The sequence below is a fragment of the Meleagris gallopavo genome, chromosome 1 (assembly GCF_905368555.1).
Source record: "Meleagris gallopavo chromosome 1, MGAL_WU_HG_1.1, whole genome shotgun sequence".
Classification (NCBI taxonomy): domain Eukaryota; kingdom Metazoa; phylum Chordata; class Aves; order Galliformes; family Phasianidae; genus Meleagris; species Meleagris gallopavo.
In genome coordinates this window covers 168282179-168303758 of record NC_139404.1, presented here as the reverse complement: position 1 = coordinate 168303758, position 21580 = coordinate 168282179, and the positions used below count along the sequence as shown (strand labels likewise).

Below are 21580 nucleotides of genomic sequence, written 5' to 3'. Positions count from 1 at the left end.
CCGCGCCACGGCGTTCCGCCCGGCCCCGCTGCTGTGCATTGGCGGGGTAACGTAGGGGTTGTGGTCTTGGGGCCCCAGCAGTGCTTCGAACGGTGTAAACCTCCACGTTACGCAGTTTTTCCCGTAGGGTTGGACTCCTGGTGGGCTACAGGCACATAAAGCTTAGGATTTACCTCGGGATGAGCCTGCCTGCCCTCACAGCACCTACCTTTAATGGGTTTTGTGGAGAAAAAGAGGCTCCTTTATGCCAAGTTTGTGTCTCTATCAGATAGCTTGCATTACTTCCACCCCTGGACAGTCATTAAGTTGGCTCTGGGTCCACCAACCATGCCATAATGGAAGAGTGGCCCACCAGTGCTGCTTACCTGACTGTTAAGTACAGATTTCTTGATTTTTTTTGCCAGCAGCTGATTTAAATTCCAGAAAGCAGGTTGTGGGTGCCCCATCCCTGGAGGTGCTCAAGGCCAGCTTGGATGGGGCCCTGGGCAACCTGAGCTGCTGGGTGGCACTGCTCATGTCAGGGGGTTGGAACTCAATGATCTTTAAGGTCCCTTCCAACCTAAGCCATTCTATGATTCTTTAATAATGGTTTTGCGGTGCCCAGCTCAGGGATGGACACATGCAGTAGATCTGACTTGAGGCCTTCTGCTGTTGCTGAGGAAGGATTCAGCTCTGAGCACAAACACTAACTAAGAATCCTGATCTGAACTGAAAAGGATCAGAGGAGCTTCAGATGTACCAGAAACTGAAAGAAAATATTGGGTCTGGCCTACATCTCAAAGAAACCAAACTGAAAACAAAAACCCAGTGAACTAGGAGCTGCTGTTGTTGGCCAGTTTCCTCAAATTCTGTCTGACTGTTGGCAGTACTCACTTGTACGTGTGCTTTTTGTCCTCTAAGTTTTGCTGTGTTTTGTTTTTTTTCTTATTCTATGGAATAGCAAATTCCGGGTGACATTTTCAGCTTGGCATACAGAAGCCCTGTATTTCCACCACACCTCTCTTTACTGATTTATTGTGGTTTGATGGTATCTTTCTTGCTGCATGTTTTAGGCAAGAACCGTTCTGTGTGCAAGTTGTCTGGGGAAAACTAATTTGTCTAAAACTCTTTCCTTCCTTCCTTCAAAATTTAGAGATGTGGAAGAGATGTAGAGTAACTGGAAAAACTATGGATGGCAGATGATGAGTACTACTAGAGGCATGAGAAATGTTGTGTATTTTATGGTTCATATCAATATTAAGCAAACTAAGAAACTTGATTTATTGTGTGGTCAGTGTATAGAAAATAGAATATGGAAAGACAGTTCTCTCACTGAAAAGAAATGTTCCTCTGAAAACCTATTTGCACATTATTATTGGAACAGGCTGTCCAGGGAGGTGGTGGAGTCACCATCTCTGGAGGTGTTCAAGAAATGTGTAGATGTGGTACTGAGGGGCATGGTTTAATGGGCATGGTGGGATGGATTGATGGTTGGACTAGATCATCTTCCAGGCTTAATGATTCCATGATTCTACGATCCTGTGATTGGAATCAGCAGCAATTTCACCCTAAAGTAAGTAACATGACAGTAATGTCATCGTCATCAAATCTGATCCAAACTATCTTAGTGGTTTTCAGCTGCCCATTTACACAGCTCTGCATTATGTCCTGTTTACCCACATGTTCACTATTGCTTTAGAGTCACCGCAAGCAGATCCTGAATGATAAAATGCTGACTGCAGCCAGGTCCTCTGCTCACAGTGATCCTCTATAGCAACTATATGTACATTTTCCCCCATACTTGTGTTATCCCCCAACCCAATGCTTCCAGATAGACTTGTACTGAGTCAGTCTCCATGCTTACTAGAAATATGCCACAGTCCAGGAAGCTCTGCAGTTCCCAAGGTGAAGGACTGCCTATGCTAATAATTAATTTGGTGCAGCAGAAATGGACTCACAGACTGAAATGTCTAATACTGAGGATCCTCACCTCTGTCCCAGGAAGTCTATTTTGCTTTAGGTTTGGTGTAGTCCAGCAGACCAAACATCCCTCCTAAATACACAGTACAGAGTTGTTCCCAGAGTTTCACTTCATTGATTGCAAGCTACACTGGAAAGGCCAACTCTCTTCTTTTACTTGTAGCATTCCTTCAGTATTAAGAATGCCATCACCTGTATAAGGCCTGAAATGCAGAAACAATCTTACTTTTGCTCCTTGTGCAACCCCCACGTGGCACTGTATGGCTTGATTCACCTCTACATATAACTGGGTGAGTTTTGGTGGTCTCATTTATGTAGCTTCTGCTGCTATTCCAGGAGGACACTTTAGAAAAGCTGATGTTCATCATCTTGGATGAACTAAAGAAAGGCGAACTGGTTTCTAGGGAATAAATGATTTGCCGTTGGTTGATTGGAGATGGGCCCACGAGCTAGGACACTGGGATCCTGCAGAATGAAAATGAGTCCATTTTGCAAGGGAACCCTCGCAGAAGTTACCGCTGGGCTTTATAAAAAGGAGTGCAAGTAACACAGAGAACCACATGGTGGCAATGTGCTCCTTGCAGCGCTGCATTTCACAGCTCTAAACTTTCCCACGCAACATCTCCAGTACTTTCTATCTTTCATGCAGTGTCTCAACATCCCACCAGGACTAGGGGTCTGAACAATCATAAAATCACAGGATGGCTTAGGTTGGAAGGGACCTTAAAGCACACTCGGTCCCAACCCATGCCATGGGCAGTGCCAGCCAGCTGCTCAGGCTGTCCAGTGCCCCATCCAACCTGGCCTTGAGTGCCTCCAGGGATGGGACACCCATAGCTTCTCTGTGTAGCTGTGCCAGGGCCTCACCACCTCTGAGTAAAAAATTCATTCCTAACATCTAATTTAAATCTCCCTTCTTTTAGTGTAAAGCCATTCTCCCTTGTCCTATCATTACCAGACCACACAAAAAGTCAGTCCTCCTGCTTGCAAGCTCCCTTTGAGTATTTGGAAAGCTACAACTAGTAGCTTTCCCCAGTACAATCATCCTGAAATACCCAAGATCTGATGATGGAGCTGACAAACAGCAACTGCAGGCAACATGTATTTCTAATGGCAAATTAGTCACTGTTCCCACTGTGATAGGCATTAGATATTTTTCACCAATTGGATCTCCCAACAGCACTTCAGTTCTACAAAAAAAAAAAAAAAAAAAAAAAGAAGTCAACACAGCTGAAAATTCCTTGCAATTAAACAGTAATCTGTTGCAGATCATTTGAGATGCACAATTAACCTGCTGTCACTAAACGGTTCCCAAAGACCAGGCTATTATTTCTACTCTCAAGTAAAAAATTCACAATTTGGTAAGTCTGCTCTTCTTTAATAATTGCCACATTTTGAAGATTAGCCCTAAATCATTTTCTTTGCTTTGGGCTCTCAAAACAGGAGCAGTTCTACTGAGGCGAAAACACTGTGGATCTAAGCTGTAATACATAGGTCTGTGTGTCTCAAGGCATGGAAATACATGTGGGCTGTACTACGTCCTATTGTTTTCAGCTTGGCACTGCTTCATAAGAGCCTGATTGTAGGCATTTCAATTAATTCTCAACCAAAAGGAAGAAAAGGAGTTATGCATGGTTTCAGTGGAAGGAAGTGATGTTAGCCCTCCCCATGGTTGCTTGAACCATTATATTCTACCTCATATTCCCAAAAATTTAGAAGCATTAAAGAGACATCTTAGCTTAGGATGAGTCATTTGCTGACCTGCAGCAAACTGCTGATGGATGTCTGTCTATATTCAATATGCCTTGCATACTGGCTTGCACATGTAAGTATAGCCGGAGCTGTCAGCAAACTTCAGAACAGGAGCACCTTTAAGCTTGTATTTCCACAATAATTTGTGTATTAATTCACACATGTGAAATGTATGAGGAATTTCATATTTTAGCAAAGAGATAACAGCCTTTTTTTTTTTTTTTTTTTTTTTTGCATTAACTGTTATACAAACAAATGGCCACAGGATAATTTCCGTTCTCCTGCGCTGTTTCAATGATAAGCATGCCAAATACTGCAAACAAGCAGGAAACCAAAACACGTCCTGCTCAAGCACGTGCCTGTTGTGGTTCCCAGGGAAATAACTCTGTCTTATCTCTGGGTAATTAATTCATAGCTCAGTGCCTTATTTTTTTTTCTTTCTTTCTTTTTTTTTCTAAGGGAGATGGAGTAAAGCTGACAAAAGATGACTGGATGATGACGCTCTGCGTGACCCAAATAGCAGGATGCTGCCTGGCAGTGCGCACACACCAGGAGCACGGCTCCACAAGGCCGCTTCCCTCCATCCTTCCCCACCACGTGGAGGCACGTGGCGTCCCGCAGCTCCCGGAACCGGGGGACGGCACGAGGGATGATGCTCCGGGCCCCGCAACCTCCCCTGTGGGAGGCGTCCCCCGCCGTGCGCGCTCTCCGCGGGGAGCCCAAGGCCCCATCCCCAGGTTCCACCGGCGCGTGAATCAGAGCCGCGAGCAAAACGCAGCCACCGCCGCACGAAAGAGCGCGGGGAAGGGCACAGGAAAGGCCGCCGGGGGCACCGCGTCCCGCCCACCGCCCGCCCGGCCCGCGCCTTCCCGGGGCCGCGGGGGGCCGCGCGGGGCCGCGCCGCCTTCCCCGGCCGCCTAAATAGGGGCGGCGGCGGCGGTGGTGGGGCGCTTGGGCGCTGCGGTGAGTGGCGGCGGCCAGGGGGCGGGCCGGCCGGCCTTGTCCGCTTCCCAGAGCGTGGGGGCGGCGGGGAGGAGGCGCGGAGCGGAGCGGGCCCTGGGCGGCAGCCGGCTCCCCGCGGCCTGCGGCGCCGGGCGGACCCGGGGCTCGGCTCGGAGCGGCGGCGGGTGCGGGCTTCCTCCGTTCCTCCTTCGCTTTTTCCTTCGGTTCCTCCCCTCGTCCCGAGCGCGCCGGAGGTGGCCGTTCACGTGCACCCTTCTACGCCGGTTGGCTGGCGATGAGCAGCCGCCGCAGCCTGCCGGGGCTGAGCACGGCGTGTCCCGCCGCACGCGGGGCCGCCCTGACCTTGGCAGCGGAGTCCCGATGCCACCTCCTGCCCTCGGAACTCCTCCGGGCCGGGCGTGGGGAGGTGACGCGTGTGGGGTTGGGGTGAAGGCCCTGCGGACCTGTTGAGCTCGCTGATGCTTCTGTGTTTGCAGGTCCGAGCTCTGGGTTTGCTGTAGAAGTGGCAGAGCAGTCGTTAACTCGGCATGTCCACGAGCAGTTTGTAATAGGATCGTGTAATCACAAAGAAGACGCGGGAGTAGGTACGTACGTGTGTAATAACTGCAGTTTTGACTAAGTCTTCTGAAAGTGGCAGCGTGCTCTTAGTAATCATGGGCTCGTAGAACTTTCATACTCTCACCTCCCTCTTTGTTTTTCCTTTTGCTGCCATGCATTCGGTGGCATGTGCTGCTCTGGGGACTGGCACAAGCTGATAGCGCTCAGCGTGATGCCTTCTGCTGAAGGCAGGTGGTGGTTGCTGTCTGGTAATTCTCTTCATTCGGAGGCTGCCTCACTGAGCTGCCTTTCTGAAGTTTCTGCAAGTGAAAAGCAATGCCTGTGTAGTGCTGTGTGAGGGATAATGAATGCAGCTTGGTTCTAGAGCCTCTGCTTTGTAATGAACATCAGGCTTATTGTGTGATCAGCAGTGAAACAGTTCACACAGAATTACAGAATGGCCCAGGTTGGAAGGGACCTCGAAGATCATGAAGCTCCAACACCCCTGCTGAATGCAGGGCTGCCAACCTCCCCATTTAATACTAGACCAGGCTGCCCAGGGCTCCCATCCAATCTGGCCTTGAACACCTCCAGGGATGGGGCATCCACAACCTCTCTGGCCAGCCTGTGTCAGCACTAATCTGTAACCACGGAGATATTGAAATATTGGTGTCGTTTATTACAAAATCAGGGTTTGTTTTTGTTTTTTTTTTTTTAACCCTTTTTTCGTCGATTCACACAATGCATCTAAACAGATGAAATATGTGAATTCACTGAGTGACAGAATTTGGCTTACTTCTTAACCTCCATGAATAACAAACATGTTCAAAGACACGTTTTCTTAAAGCCTTGTTTGTACTTGAATGCCCATGCTTGTAGCAAAGAGGATGTAAAAAGGATGCTTTGTAGTGTCTTTTGTAAGTCTTCCAACGTGACCTACAGGAAGTTGTATTTTCACTTTATATTACTCAGGAATATGGTTCAGGTAACAACAGGCTTCAAAAGAAGCACCACAGTGGGTAGAAGAATAGAAAACACTGTTTACTCAATGTGAAGACAAGTTTACCAGTCAATGAGGCACTGATTCACGTGTGTGCTAGTATTTTTTTGAAGACCCATGCAGCTTCTTTGACAGTAGCACCAGCCAAGTGCCTAGCTCAGCAACATGATTCAGAAACAGTGGGAGCTCTTTGGCTCACTGTTCTTACTCCAAATTACTCCAAATGAGCAGGCTTGTCTTAACAGCTCACCCAGCGAAATTACCTTGCTGCAAGCTTGAAAACTGAATTCTTTTGAATGTTTTCTTTGAAACTGTTGCCTTTGTATTTCTGCTTTCCAGCTGCCTTCCTGAGAGATGAGCTATAGTTCTTATTTTACTTTATAATATGTAGTTGTGTAAGGACTTGCACTGGGAACATGTCAGCTGGATGCAATTCTAGATATTCGTATTCACTGTTTTGCACTTGTATCTTCTGAAAGCCACACAGAAACACTTGATTTGCCTGTATCTGTGTGATCATGCGTGTAGTTTTTGAGCTGCTGTTCACTGTAAGTAGAACAGTTTTGCAATCTACTTTGCTTTATAGCCGGGGAGTCAAAGCAAGTAGTTATTCCTGCTGGTTGGCATTGGACACCTGATGGAGATGCTGCTTCTGTAATCAGTAGAAAGGTAGTAGTCAACAGTGCTCCCTGGAGCTACTCTTTCTCTTTATGTGAGATCCAAGAGTTCTAGAAACTGGAAAGCAGAAATAAGCTGAAGCTAAGTGGTGATACTCCAGAGGGTTTGCTTAATATGGCAGAAGTAATCAAAATACAGGTTTGCTACGTTTTGGTTTAGCTCTGGGGACAAGCATTCTCTGTTCCCAACTATCTTGAAAGAAGCTGAGTGGAAACGAAAGCATTCATGTGATATTCTGGCCTGTCAATTATTGTTGTGAATTGTGTGTGCTTTGTCTCACTTTTCCCTCAGGAGGAAAATATCTTGACACCTTCCAGGAATCTGGAGACTTTTCACTCTGCAATAATCAATAAACAAGTGTGAAGCATGAGGATCAACTCTGCTCTTCAGGCTGCTATTGACCTCACAGCAGGAGCTGCAGGTAATGCTGAGGGACAGTTTTAATACTTTTGATAAGTGCTTAAGAGCAATTTCCCACTGCTTAGAGAACTGGGGGGAGGAGAGGAGGACCTCACCTTCTGTATTTTAAGGATATTGAAGTAAAACAGCTGAACTTGGCTGGCAGAAGAAGTTGCATTGTCTCTGATGTTACTGTGCTGGTGATGTCTGTGGACTCATTTGTGGTGGAAGGGACCTCTAAAGGTCATCTTGTCCAACTCCCTAGCAATGAACAGGGATATCCACAGCTGTATCCATGGCTGAGAGATGAGCATTTTTTAACTCACTGGGGAAAGCAGTCTTTGAGATTCTAAGTTTCATCTCTGGGTGACATAGAAAGAGCTATGTAGCAAAGCTTTTGTTTTTGGAGCAGGCTGAGCTACAGAGATGCTAGTTTCTCATAGAAGCTTATGTGATACCCAGGACTCATTAAATATTGGAATAGAATAGTTAATTTGATAATGTTCACAGTGAAAAGGCTGAAGGAAGAGTTTATCTGAAGCGCTGTTATAACTGGTTTAAACAAATTCATCTTTTTTGCCCCTACTGTATCTATTGCAGTCATTCCTTTTATGACAGTGTTAATGGTGTTAAGTGCAGTTATTAGAGGACATTTGCCAGAGTGGAGTAAACCTCTGTCCACTGAGAAGGCAAAGAGTAACTTACAATAAGAGTTCAGTGTACCACCTTCATAAAGCATTTGGTCTTCCAGCACATTTTGCCAGTGCTTTGTTAGTCTTTGCACGATGCTAAAGCAAGGTAAGGCTCTGTTTCACTGTGAGGGAAGGCTCTTTTTACTATTATTCCCTTGTTGCCTTAGGAAAATCTATTTCTCTTAATCTGTTCACTCTGCGTTTTATATTTTTATTGCTTTGGGGTTTGTTTGCTTATTTTTGCTTTTGTAGGGAATGAGGAGTGGAGGTGTCTTTTTAAAGAGTAGCTGACAGCTGCTTTATTTTCCATGATAGCAACTTGCTATCTGTGCAGTTCTTGACAGTTTTACTGATGTTCCTTGGTTCTTAACCAGGTGATGTAATTGCTTTTCTTCCCAGGGCTTCAGCTAGAGAATACTGTTCTTAATTAACATCCAGGGCAGTGGAGCACTCTGACTTCTTGAGTTGCAGCCTTGTTTGTCTCTTCTTGTCTACTGCAAGTGCTGAAAGCTAGCGTTAGCTCAGGAATCTATTTGCCTGGTGGTACTCTCATACAGGCAAAATGCATGCACTTGGGGTTTGCCTGTTTTGTTTTTTTCTGTTGTTTTGATTTTTTTTTTTTTTTGTTGTTGTTTTTGTTTTTGTTTTTGCCCCAACAGAGATGAGAGAGTCTTAAAACTTTCAATGTCATTCTTTCTTATGGTATTGTTCTCCTTCTTTCAGATAGGATGAAGAAATTCAGACCTTTTTTTTTTTTTTTTTTTTTTTTCAATATGGTTTCAGAGTTCTTAAATCATTGTTCTTGTCCTTTGGTTTTCTTTGCTACTTTTGTTGTAATAGATGGTTCTGCCTGAGTATTTATTTGCCACGTTCTTTGCACATACTTGCTCAGTACTGCCTATGTTCACTGGCTGTGCCTGTTACTGTTGTACATGTCTTTGCACCCTTTAGGAAGTGTATTTAACAAGGCAAACAGCTTGTTCCTGAGCAAATGCATAACCTGATTTTACCTTCCTCTACAAATAATCTCGACTAGCTGATAAGTAGTGCTATTCTGGGGCAAGTAAATTGTGAGCAGTAATAAATCAGTCGTTTATGTGCCCGTTGGTCATAGTCCTTTGGCTAGGATCTGAGCTGCCTCTAATCACTTCTTAAAGCAGGACTCTTCTCACCGTGCTGCTGTTACTCTTAGGACCACACTTGCCTAAGCTTTCAAGCAGGGTTTTTGCATGTTTGTTTTTACAGACATTCTGCTGCTGACTGGAAGAAATTTTTTTCCTTAATATTTGAGATATTAACCAGAACTTTTTGTCTTGAGTTTACAAAGTTCATTGCTGTACTTGATTGGGCTTCTCATGCCTTCTCCAGAGATGCTGTAAGAAGAGCACTTTCTCTTTTTAGAACAACCATTCAGTCAACTCCCAGTTTTCCAGCTTTGGATTCTCAAAGCCATCGCTGATTATCTTGGTCTTCTTCCAACAGCCATTATTTTATGACGTGTATTTTAGGTCTAGCCTTACACAGGAACCTAACACATGTCCTGAGGATACCTTTCTTGGCTTTCATGCAAGTGGCATTTGCTGAGCCTTTCCAGAGTTCTTGTCATCTGAGGCTGTTACTGCTCCTTGGTTATCCCTCCAGAGCAGGCAGTTCTCCCTGTATGACTTACTCTGAAACTTGCAGTGATCCATGTGGTTGGGAATCAGGTTTTGTGAGAGCTGGGTTCCTGAATTCTTACAGGCCCAAAATGCCTTTTTGCAGAGGAACAGCAATAAGTGTGTTTACAAAGAGTAAAATGGGTTGAGAATCACCCTGGTTAAACAAGCATTTGCTTACTCTTTGTCTCTCTTCTTAGAAGAAAAATAACTGCTTACATGCACACACTTGTTTTTACTTCAGTGTCTTGAGCTGGATTTACAGATAAATATTTCAGTTCAGCAATAAAGAAAAAAACACCATCTTGTTCATCTGCCCTCTTTAGGGCACGTTCTTGGTACTACATCGAAAAGTCAGTTTCTGTTGTAGGATGGTCCTTTCTTTTTAAAAGCAAAGCCCTATAGCAGACACCCATCATGTGCTTCCTGTTAGCTGTCAGCTCCCAACAGGTTGCTACCAACGTACTCCTGTAATTCTTATTGATAGCTTATGTGTAACTTTTTCTGTAGACTACTGAATTGAGTTGAGTTTCACAGAAGAATATTATAGTGAGGGCAAAGTGGTTATTGACAACACTGATGGAAGTATCTCACAAGTTTGTAGGGTATTGACCTTGCAATTCAGTTTGGAAAAGATAACAGCTTAGGAAACTTTGCCCTCTTGCCCTTTTTAACTTCTCCTATATGCACTGTTCCAATATATAGGAATACAAGTAAAGAAACTTCATCTGAAGTTTTGAAGGGGAGGACTTACAAGTTTGGTTCTCAATTTATAATGTGTCATCAGTTTTTAGCACTCTCAGCAGTGCTCCTCTTGTCCTGGAGGAGTCTGCCTCACCTGATTACAAATCATTCAGTTTTTTTATTGCTGGAACACAGAATCAGATAGCTTCTGATCCACTGCACTAATAAGTGAAAGCATTGCTTTTTAACTTATCACAAATGCCTTGATTGCCAAAGAATAGCTCTAATTCAGTACTCCTTTATAGAACTGATTAATTTAGATGCTTGCTTTTATTACAGTAGAGACATTTTTACTGAGAATCAAGCTATTAGTCTTTTTATGCATGATTTTTTCCCTCAGGTGACTAAGTTCACCACTGACAATAGATGCTATTGTGCTAAATTTACTGCAGTTATCTTTTCCTGCAGAGAACTGATTCATCTTTGCTTTCTGCATGACTTTTCTAGCAATGTTTGTGTGCAGACCCTTCAGTTGTGTTTACCTTCAGTCACCCTCTTAACTTCCACTGCTTGCTTAGGTGGGACAGCCTGCGTGGTGACTGGCCAGCCCTTCGACACAGCAAAGGTGAAGATGCAGACGTTCCCTGACATGTACAAAGGAATTGTTGACTGTTTTGTGAAAACCTACAAACAAGTGGGATTTCGAGGCTTCTACAAGGGGACCACACCTGCTCTGGTAGCCAACATTGCAGAGAACTCTGTTCTTTTCATGTGCTATGGGTTCTGCCAACAAATTGTGCGAAAAATTGTTGGAGTAGACAGGAAAACAAAGCTCAGGTTAGTAACAGCAGTCTGTTTTGTATTTAAAAAAAGCTTGGGAGGGGAAAAATTACGGAACTGCTACTTGCAAATATTTTCTAGGTGCAACTGGTGTCCCAGGTATCTTTCTGCCAATAATGCAGTGTAGTTTGTTTTGAAATGTAGATCTTCCTGCTAGGATATGGTGTCTTACTGCGTCAGAGCCATCTCATGGCTGAAGCTGACTGGTTTAGATGTTCACAACTCAGCTGAAATGTTCAAGACCTGGAACACTTTATCAAAGAACTGAGCGTTGCAACTTACAATTCCCAAGCTGTTCTAATTGTACAGGGGAGGTAATGGTTCCTCTTATAAGGAAACATACTGAGGGGAAAGAACGCTCTTTTATTTAATGGTTTTGTTGTTATTTTTTTTCTCTTCAAGTTTCAAAGGCTTCAACATAATATTGATTAGACCAGAGGATCCTTTAAGCACTATGTGTTGTCTACAGTACTGGCAATAAATGATTGCCTAATGGATGAGAAAGAAGAGAGAAAATATTTAATGCTTCCTCTGGGTCCTGTCAGTTTGTGTTCTTAGTTAAGAAGATTTCTTAATCCCAATGTGATTTTTTTTTTTTTTTTTTTAATCAGTGACTTTGGATATCTTTCAAAGCACTTGTTCAGTCTCTCCTTGAGTTCTTGTAAGGTTCTGCACCAGATGATAATTATTAATTCTGTAACTGGAAGAGATGGGGAGCAGCTGGTGCTCAGCCACCTTCTCTGGATCATTTGGATCTCATAGATATCTGTCTGGATTTTCTAGATTTCTATTTCTCTGTGCCTCTCCTCTCACCCAAGTCTCTTTGTAGGTAGAAGCCCTCCTGGTGAGTGAACAGTCAAAGCTGTTCCTTTAGCTTTCCTAGCTGCCTTTCTCTGAAACTACTGTAGTGCCAAAGCATCTGGGTTTTAAGCTCATGCGATCAGAGCTGTGCAGAAAATTCACAGTGTGAACAAGCCATGAATTTATGCACTGGCATAATGATGATAATCTCCTTCTAGCTAGGATGGCTTTTTCTCCAGTTGTCTCAATTCCAGTGGTTTGTGTGCCTCACTCTTAAGCATCCCTCAAGCTATGTTTTCAATTCAGCAGTGAGAATAAGTCCACCTTCTCCATCTCTCCAGGGATGTGCTGCCCCTCTGTGTATAAAAGACTCTCTTACAGCTCTCCTAGCTCAATTTATTCTAAGATGCAAGGCTGAGCATCATTCAGCTTTTTATTAATAGCTTTGTTCTGAACTTGCATCAATTGGCATCTCCAGAAGTAGCTGGGGGAGGTCATGATTTTGTTTTAGATCTGACATGATGTGGATAGCTACCTGAGTGAAGCCTCCCCAGCTGTCTAAAAGTGGTGTTACATTTGGTGTTTGTTCTCTGCTGCCCGTGTTGTGCTATATCTTAATACTAAGGCCTGATAGGAGCAAATATAAGATGCTGAAACATATCTAATGTGTTGCCACCAATTCTCACTTTGGAAGAGCCAAGAAGCATTTATAGTATGTCATTGGGATGGGGGGGGGGGGGTAGAAGCTGAGGTGGATGTCTTTCAAATGAGACAAATAAACAACTACAACTCCTCCACTGCCTTTACTGTTTAAAAAAAATGTTGTGCTGTCTTACGCTGAAACAGAAAACTTTTAAAAGCACAAACTGAAGTGACCCTGACCTTACACTCACCAAAGCAGTTGCTACCTTAGTTTGGTTTTGTTTTTGTTCAGCTTTTTGGTAGTATGTCCAAATGGCTTGGAAGTAAGCTTTCCTCCCTGTGTTCAGGGATACCTGGTCAAAACTCTTGCAAGGACAGTTGCAAAATGACACTTTCTCCAGTTGAAGAAATACATGCCACTGATGCACAAGTCAAAAAGAAAACAAAGAAAATGCTGAATTCCAGTTCTCTTTTAATATCCATTAAGTCCAACCAAACTGATCTCATCCCATGCTAAAGTCTAAACTGAGGCACCTATTATTCTTGTTCACCTCAGTTTGACTTTCTCAGTACGTGACAAGTCATCTTAAGTAGATTACTTTCTTTGCAAAACAAGGAAAAAACCATTAGTAAAAGAAGCAGCAGTGTTAAAGAGTGGCCAGTTCTTGTTCCCATGCTGTGTATTCAAAACTTTCCAGGAAAAATACTGAATTATTCATTTTGAGTTGAGAGGGAACTTGAAGAGGATTCAAGGCTTATCACTTGTGCCTTGAGGCTCCCTATTGAAGACCAAAGCCTAGACAGCAGGCCTCACTGAACTGTTGTACGTAGAATTAAATATCAGGGCAGGCAGAAGTGGAAGAGATCTGAATTACAGCAAAATCTTGTTCTAGCTCTTCACGTATGTCAGAACTTTCTTTAAGTCTGATAACGTCTAGGTTTTTTTCCCCTTGAAAGAGGGGAAACTACTTTAGCATGCAGTTAGGAGGCACCTCTTCCATGTTTCCATATCCTGATTCTTTGTTGTATAACTCTATTGCCTTGTTTTAGCTCATTGCTGAATGAATACAGGGCATAGCAACATAATTTGTTTTTACTCTGCCTTGCTCTGTCTTGTCCTGTAGTGGATTTCTTCTCAGGTCCCTGTTACATCAAACTGTGTGCTGCAGGGGGATTACGTGACCAGTGTTGTCATTCCATATTTACAGCATATTACTTCATTGCTGCTCTGCAAAATTGACTTCTTCCAGTCTGATTGTCATTGCCATATCTGAAGCTTTATCTCATGTTGTGATTTAGGTTTTTTCACGATGCTTCTGTGGGCTGAGAAGTTGCAGCTTTAATCTCTGATGCTGTGGGTGTGTAAAACAAGGCACAGGGCAAATGTCTTTGCGTGGAAAGAGGTTCTGTGCAGCAGTAAGGCCAGTCCCTGCTGTACTGCTCCCCAGGTTCTGAAAGAAGGGAGATGCCCTGCTTGCTTTTCTGTACTGTTGTCCAGAAAATTCTTTAATATCCTTATCAGTGGCATTGACAGTGGTGGTGAGTGAACCCTCAGCAAGTCTGTGGATGGCACCAAGCTGTGGGGTGTGGTACACAACAGCAGAGAGACAAGATGCCATCCAGAGGGACCTAGACAGGCTCCAGCAGTGTGCCCAGGAGAACAACCTCATGAGGTTCAATGAATTCAAGTGTAGGATCTTGCACCTGGCTTAAGGCAACATCCATTAACAGTACAAGTTTGGGGATGAGAGGATTGAGCACAGCCCTGCTGAAAAGGACTTGAAGGTACTGGTGGATGGGAAGCAGGACATGTGCCAGCAGTGTGCCCTCGCAGCCCAGAAAGCCAATTCTATCCTGGGCTGCATCAAAAGCAGCGTGGCCAGCAGAGTGAGGGAGCAATCCTACCCTCTGCTCTGCTCTGTGAGACCTCACCTGGAGTACTGCGTCCAGATGTGGAGTCCTCAGTGCAGCAGAAACGTGGACCTGTTAGATTGTGTCCTGGGGAGGGCCAAAAAATTATCCAAGGGATGGAACACTTCTCCTACAAGGACAGGCTGGAAGAGCTGGGGCTATTCAGACTGAAGAAGAGAATGCTCTGGGGAGACCTGAGAGCGGCCTTTTGGTCACTAAAGGGGAGCTGCGGAAAAGAAGGGGACAGACTCTTTATCAGGGTCTGTGGTGACAGAACAAGGGGAAATGGCTTCAAGCTCAAAGAGGATAGATATAGGTTGGATGTAAGGAAAAAGTCTTTTACAGTGAGGGTGGTGAGGCAGTGGAACAGGTTACCCAGAGATGATGTGGCTGCCCCATTTCTGGAGACTTTCAAGTCTAGGCTGGATCAGGCCCTGGGCAATCTGATGGAGCTGTGGTGTCCCTGTTCACTGCAGGGGAGTTGCACTAGGTGACCTTTAAAGATCCCTTTTAACTCTAAGGATTCTCTGATTCTATCCAGCATACCTCTGCAGGAGCCTGTATTGTAAAGCAGTGCAATCCTGAAGTGCCAGCCTCTGATTCCTGGCAGCTCACCAGCGTATTCCTTGCAATATGGTTAAGATCACCACCGAGTCCCAAATGTGTAATGCTGTGAGTTCACAGCTTGCAGTGCTGTCTTATTCAATAGCATGGTTTATGTTTGTCTGCACTGTCTCCAATTCACGTGGTTGCATTTGTGGCAGCACATCTATTGGGGTCCACTCTGCCTTAGTTTCAGACTTGTAGTATCTCCCATCAAAATCCTTTATTATTACTGGCAAGGTGAATTTGAGATCAGGGATACCTACTTAAGGCAGTTATTGCTCATACTCTCTTTGCAGCAGTAAGAAGTCCCCAAAACTACGCAGTCCATAGGAATTCTTGTAAAAGCCAAGAGAAAGGTTTGATTGTGTTAATTCCTCTGCGGTTGCTAAATCAAAAAAGGGTAAAGGTTGCACTATGTCTTTTCAGGAGTCAAAAGGATGTATTTGAGATGGATATGAAAATGGGATGAGTTTTGTTATCCGTCTCCATACTTCACACTACCATTCTCCTCCATTGAGGCCCCTACCCCAAGGCTGTCCTTCAGTCTGTCGGCAACGTTTAGGATGCACATTTGGATGCTGCCCGTCAGTACGTGGCTGTGCTGCATTGAAGGTGGCACTCAGAGCTTTGTGGCTTCCTCTCTTGCAGTGACCTACAGAACGCTGCCGCGGGCTCCTTCGCCTCTGCCTTTGCCACACTTGTCCTGTGCCCCACAGAGCTGGTGAAGTGCCGGCTGCAGGCCATGCACGAAATGCAGTTGTCGGGAAAGATAATGCAGGGACAGAAGTAAGTATTGGTCACCTTCAGTGCCTCTGAGTCCTTTGTATGTGTGTTTGTTGTTTTTAATTGTCATCTTAGCAGTGCCACATTGGTAACGTGCTGTTAGCCAGAGAAGAGCTGTGATGAGAGAGTCACGGCCCATGCCTGGAGATCCCATGGGCACTGGTAAAGATGTTGCCAAGGACGGACTCTAGGCTGGACCCAGTTCTAAGTTGTATGTGGGTCCTGTTCTCTGCACACTCGTCTAACTCTTAATCGTTTCTTTTCCATAATCTCGTTACTGAGTCATTAAGCATCGCTGACTGGATCAATCTCTCTCTCAGTACAGTTTGGTCAGTAGTGAAGAGCGTTATCCAAAAGGACGGCCCCCTCGGGTTCTACCGCGGCCTGTCAAGCACTTTGCTGCGGGAAGTCCCCGGCTATTTCTTCTTCTTTGGGGGGTATGAACTGAGCCGGACGTTCTTTGCCTCTGGGAGATCGAAAGATGAATTGGGTACGATGCCCTTTTCCAGGTGGATTCCAGCATGCTGTCATGGGGCTCGTAAGGGAGGGGGTGTATCTGCGAGGGATGATGCATAGCAGATAAAAACAAAGGGAGCTGGATATACAGAGATCTGCGCTTTGTGCATAAACAGTAATCAGTTACTGAAATCATCCACTTCTGATGAAGCTGTAAATGGAAAACACATGCAGTAAGGTAACAATAATACTGCAGAACTTTTACACCACTGTGTAACACCTCTGAACTGCTGCTTCTCAGGGGCTGTTTGGAATGAGATTTGAAGTCTTCTGCAGCACTGCATTGTACAAATAAATGTATGCGGACCTGTAGAGGTCATTAAAGTGGCAGTAAGAGAATACATTAAAAATTAGACATTGAGAAATGAGGAGATGCCAACATAGAATAGAGATTGTTTGTCTCCCTCTCAAAGACTGAACAATAGTACTTTGTCTTGCTGGGAGGTTCTACTTCAGCTGCATGTATTCTAAACTCTGTTGTTGCAAAATATTCATTAAAATGTGATCTGAAACACAAAGCAAGTTTGCATCATGAAAAATGACTGATCACATAATAACTTCACTGCGCCAAGTAAAACTCCGTAAGGTGATCGGTGTCACTGTGGTGTTTCTCTTAACTGTTTCATAATTAACACTGGAAAGTGATTAAAGGTGTGAAAAGAGTGGAGTTAATTTGTTAATAGTCAAAACAGAGCTCTGAGCTGTGCTTTCTTAGCATGGTCAGTGTACTATAAGGCATTCCTTTGTAACCTTTGAGCTTCTGGCTAGACCTGCAATATAGCAGTGGCTTAAAATTAACTTAGAGCTTTCTGAGGGAGCAGAAAGTGCTCTTCTTTTGTGAGATCCTCTGTGTTCTCTTTGACTTCTGTACTTGAAGTAATGCAATGTGTATGTTGCAAAAATTTTGTGGTATGCCTAAAAGCTCGCTTCTGAACCCTAGGTCCCATTCCTTTGCTGCTCAGCGGAGGTTTTGGAGGCAGCTGTCTGTGGATTGCTGTGTATCCTGTGGACTGTGTCAAATCTAGAATTCAGGTTCTTTCAATGGCTGGAAAGCAGACGGGCTTCATGGGAACGTTTGTAACTGTTGTGAGAACTGAAGGTGAGTGTGCAGGAGATTGAGAGAATCTGTAGGGCTACGTTTTCAAACCTATTCAGCACCAAAAGCAGCTTAATAAACCTTGTCCATCGATAGTACGTTAGAGACTTTCAGTAACAGTTTCTAGCAGAACTATTGTCGTTTCTCCTAGTTGGAGAATCTTGGATTCTAGAAGTTGAGACCTACTTCATTCTGCTCTGCTTGTTGAGTCAGGAAGCAATTCCCTTAAAGCTAACAAAAGCGTATTGAGCATTAAAAGCAGACAAGTAAATTTCATTAATTACGCATAAAACCTGAAGGAAGCAGTTAGTTAAAGTAGAAGTGTGCTGAAATTACCTCTAGAAGTTGATTTATGACTGACTGCAGGCTGTTTGATAAATCGGTCTGATCTATACTGGCAACTTGGAGCTTCTACCTAAGCATGTCCTCTCTGAAAAAGGCACGTAGCAGGCACTCCAGAAGCTGGTGTAAGAACGTAAATGGCAGTAGATGTGATTCCTGACCCTGATACTGGGGAAGAGCAAGGGTATTTTGTGGCTCAAATCCTGCCCTTCTTTCTGCCAGCTGTGGTACTGCTGCTAGGAACTGCATCCTTTAATGACAAAGGTAGCCTTCTGAAGACTCCATCATGCCTGAGATGTATCTCATGTAAGCACCTAAAGTTAAAAAGCTAAGCTCGTGTTATTACTGTAAAACACTCCTGTATCAGTATCCAGCAGCTCTCTAGTTAACTGCTACAGCAAGGACTTCAGTTGTGTGTGGCTGCGTGTACGTGTGCAGAACCGTAACTTAAGTGCCCTTGAAAGCTGAAAGCACAGGAGTTGATGCTAAAAGGCATTATAATGAATTACTAACCAGCTGTAATTTCATTTCTAGGTGTACTTGCCTTGTATTCTGGACTAAAGCCAACTATGATCCGTGCATTCCTGGCCAATGGGGCACTGTTCCTTGCCTATGAGTACAGTCGGAAACTTATGATGAAACAGATAGATTCTTACTGATACCTTCTAGCAAACAGAACAACCCTTGAAATAAATGATCAAAAAGGACTCATCATGATCTGAGAGCATTACCAGATCACTGACCTGATTTTAGGAACTCAATTCCAGTTTAGAATTTGTAATCTTTTAAATTCAGATGATTTTTATGAAGAGGTATACATGCTTCTTGAATTGAACTGGCAGGACTGTCTCCATCTTGCAGATTCTGCACATCATAAATGTCTTTTCCTGCCTGTAATGGTGCTAAAAAGATGTACTGGTTTTTAATGTTACAGGCAGAACAGGCTATGATTTAAGAAAAGCACTGCTTTAGAGCCTGTGCTGTGACTGCTACATTTCCCATTTTTTGCAGGCAATATCTGATTCCAAGTAATTCCAGTCTTGTCTAATCTTACTGAGTGCAGCTGTCATTTTCTAGCTCCCTTCCACCCTATGACTGTCTATGATCATTGCAGCTGGTTCCTGACTTGCATACTCTGACACACTGATGGCCTTACAGAAGCTAGAAGCTTTCGCCCCCTACTTTTACTGTCCTATGACCTAGAGCTGAGATAGGGCTGCATTTGAGATAAAATATGAAGTTTCTGGCTGTAAGGAGACAAAGAGGAGACAAAGCAGCATTTGTGACAATTTTTGCTGCAGGCAGTGCTGAAGTATTATAAATGTCACTGAATTAAACTAACATAGGAGGGCTACTTGAACAAGCAGCTGTTTCCAAGCATAGAGTTGTAATGTGCAAGCTCATGGTTAGGTCACCTTGATGGAGATGAGCCTGCGTGCTTGAAGAATAGGAAGCTGAAGAGGAACAAAAAGCCAGAGCCAAGTTCTTGAAGACAGCTGACACCATGGGCTTCAGTTTATTTCAGCTGGAGTCCTGCCACATGTGCCACTTGCTGCAGTTCTTCAGCTGCATGGAAAGCACTTGTTAGCTGTGTTAGCAGCACTTTGACACACCACATAGAAATTAGCAACTTGTTACAGCAACTAGAACATGCCAGTAAGTGACAGTTTCATGCTACAGCCTGTTCCATAGCTCCAGAAAGAGGAAAAAGCTGTAGACAAACATCTCACTGCCTCTTGCGATAGAGCCAGAGGACACTTGAATGGGCCACTGGTCTCTGATGGAAGGTGATTACTGCAGGTCCATTGACCCTTTTTGTTTCTTCAGCCTTCAGGAGCAGTGCAAACCCCTCCCACATAAGGAGCAGTTACACACAGTGCATGGCTGAAGAGGCTGTAGTGTCTATTGCACCACTTTACCTCGACTCACTGGTACAGGAGGCAGTAACACTGCACAAAGTCAGTTCTTTAAAAAGGAGCTTACAGCAAATGCTTGAGTAATTCAGGTACAAGGGTAGGATTTCAAGAGTCCTAAGCATTCTGAAGTTGTTTATCCAAGAAAAATAATATGAAATGTCATGATTATTACAAGTGCATACAGAGATAACAGAATCCATACCCAGGGAATACTGAAATCTATTTCTTAGATTTGTTTTTACTTTCATTATAAAAGCTCAGATGCAATATTTAATTAAAAAAAGCTTCAAGAGAAGCAGGAGTTTCAGTACCACTGACAGCAGGAAGTTAGTGACAGGAACAGACGTGCATTTTGAGAGTTTACCTTTCAGAGTTGAACCAAGCAGTGACTTCTACAGCTGCAGTTAAGCTGCACACATGTATTGGTTGTTCAGCTGAGAACTTCATAATGTTGTTACAGGAATTCCTAGCAATAAAGTTTGATTCAACTGCCTAGCAGGCTTTGTTCTTCAGTAACACCCAGCTTGTCAGAGGTTGGAGGTTTAATTTAGTGTTACCACCCCTCTAGAATTAAAGAGAGTATTTCAGAAACCACCACCAAGTTTATAAAGCCCTCAAATTCAAGCTAAGAAAAGGTGCTGACAAACAGTTGTATATTTTACATAAACCACTGTGTAAAATAACCATAGCTTAGCCCTCAGCCTGCTGCTTTGTCACTACCAAAATTAGTTCTAATATTAGGGATTACATCAAGTTCCCCTACTGTTAACACGATACGTGGTATAAGTGATTTTCCGACCAGTAACCCAGAACAGGGAAACTTGGGTAACATAAGACCCCCAAAAGCAAAGGATGAGTGTCCACTACACTGAAGCCGAGGTAACTGCTCTAGGAAGTTCAGAAACTGCTACTAGCAGTCTTTGGGTCCCTGAAATGAGATGCAGTGCAATTCTAGTAGTTATTTTGTTACTTGTTCCTGGTTATAATATTGAAGTGTGTATTTCAGCTGGACAAAACGCCCTGACTTCTTGCTGTGAGAGCCTCCACCAGCAGGACAGAGAACCTTAAGTGCCCTACAGCTGATTAGAAAGGGCAGTTTAGGTGAATGCTATCTCACTGCCAGAGCTGAGACACTTCCAGCTGCAATAAAACAGCATTGGATTCCAGTTCTAGCAAGCTCTGTCTGCTGCCTTGCTCAGTCGCCCTCTAGTGAGGGTACTTTGGTCTCACTCCTTTATAAGGGGGAAATTTTGTTGCCATCAGACCAGCAGCAGAGCATTAACTCCACCAGCATCCCTTCACCTTCAGAAGCAGCTCCAATAACTACACATGGAAGTGTGTAGTGAGATGTAACTAAGTGACCCAGGCCCACAGCATCCTGTTTATGGAAGTGCTAAGCATTTGTAGAATGCACCTTCAAAATAAGTTCAGACCTCTACACTTGAAGCACAGTGCTCAGATAAGCTGCTGCTGCCAACTAGAATGGAGCTTCAACACCACACTTACTAAATACCAGGCAATCATTCAGCAACAGCTAAAGTCAGGTCTGTATACACACCTCAGAGCATGCCACAACCCTCAGCTGAGCATTTGGAAGGTCTGGGATCTCTGCTTACTTCTTCTTACTTATTATGGGTATTAGCTAAGGTAGCACCCACCTGCCAGTGACAGGTTACTATTCCCCCTTCCCTCCATATTACCTTAGTTCCAGTGACCTGATGCTGGGGGAAGTGTCTTAGTCTACTCCAACAGTTCCCTGCAGACTGCTGTTCTCCACCCAACAACAAGTGAACATTGTTGTTTAGTGC

The 21580-nt window shown here is 44.0% G+C and overlaps 1 protein-coding gene across 3 annotated transcripts; it reads left to right on the top strand.

The window, feature by feature from the left end:
- The first annotated feature begins 4113 nt into the window (after positions 1–4113).
- On the top strand, positions 4114–20265 carry SLC25A15 (solute carrier family 25 member 15). 3 transcript variants are annotated; one of them, XM_085215943.1, is made up of 8 exons: positions 4114–4674; positions 5151–5258; positions 7181–7310; positions 10898–11156; positions 15768–15905; positions 16223–16392; positions 17359–17517; positions 18391–20265. In XM_085215943.1, the coding sequence occupies exons 3-8, from the start codon at positions 7256–7258 to the stop codon at positions 18513–18515; spliced, it is 906 nt and encodes a 301-aa protein (XP_085072069.1). In that variant the 5' UTR covers positions 4114–4674; positions 5151–5258; positions 7181–7255; the 3' UTR covers positions 18516–20265. The 3 variants fall into 3 exon arrangements, with proteins under 3 accessions (XP_085072069.1, XP_085072068.1, XP_003203346.1); XM_085215942.1 differs by lacking the exon at positions 4114–4674 and adding an exon at positions 4685–4838; XM_003203298.5 differs by lacking the exon at positions 4114–4674 and adding an exon at positions 4903–5080.
- The last annotated feature ends 1315 nt before the right edge of the window (positions 20266–21580 follow it).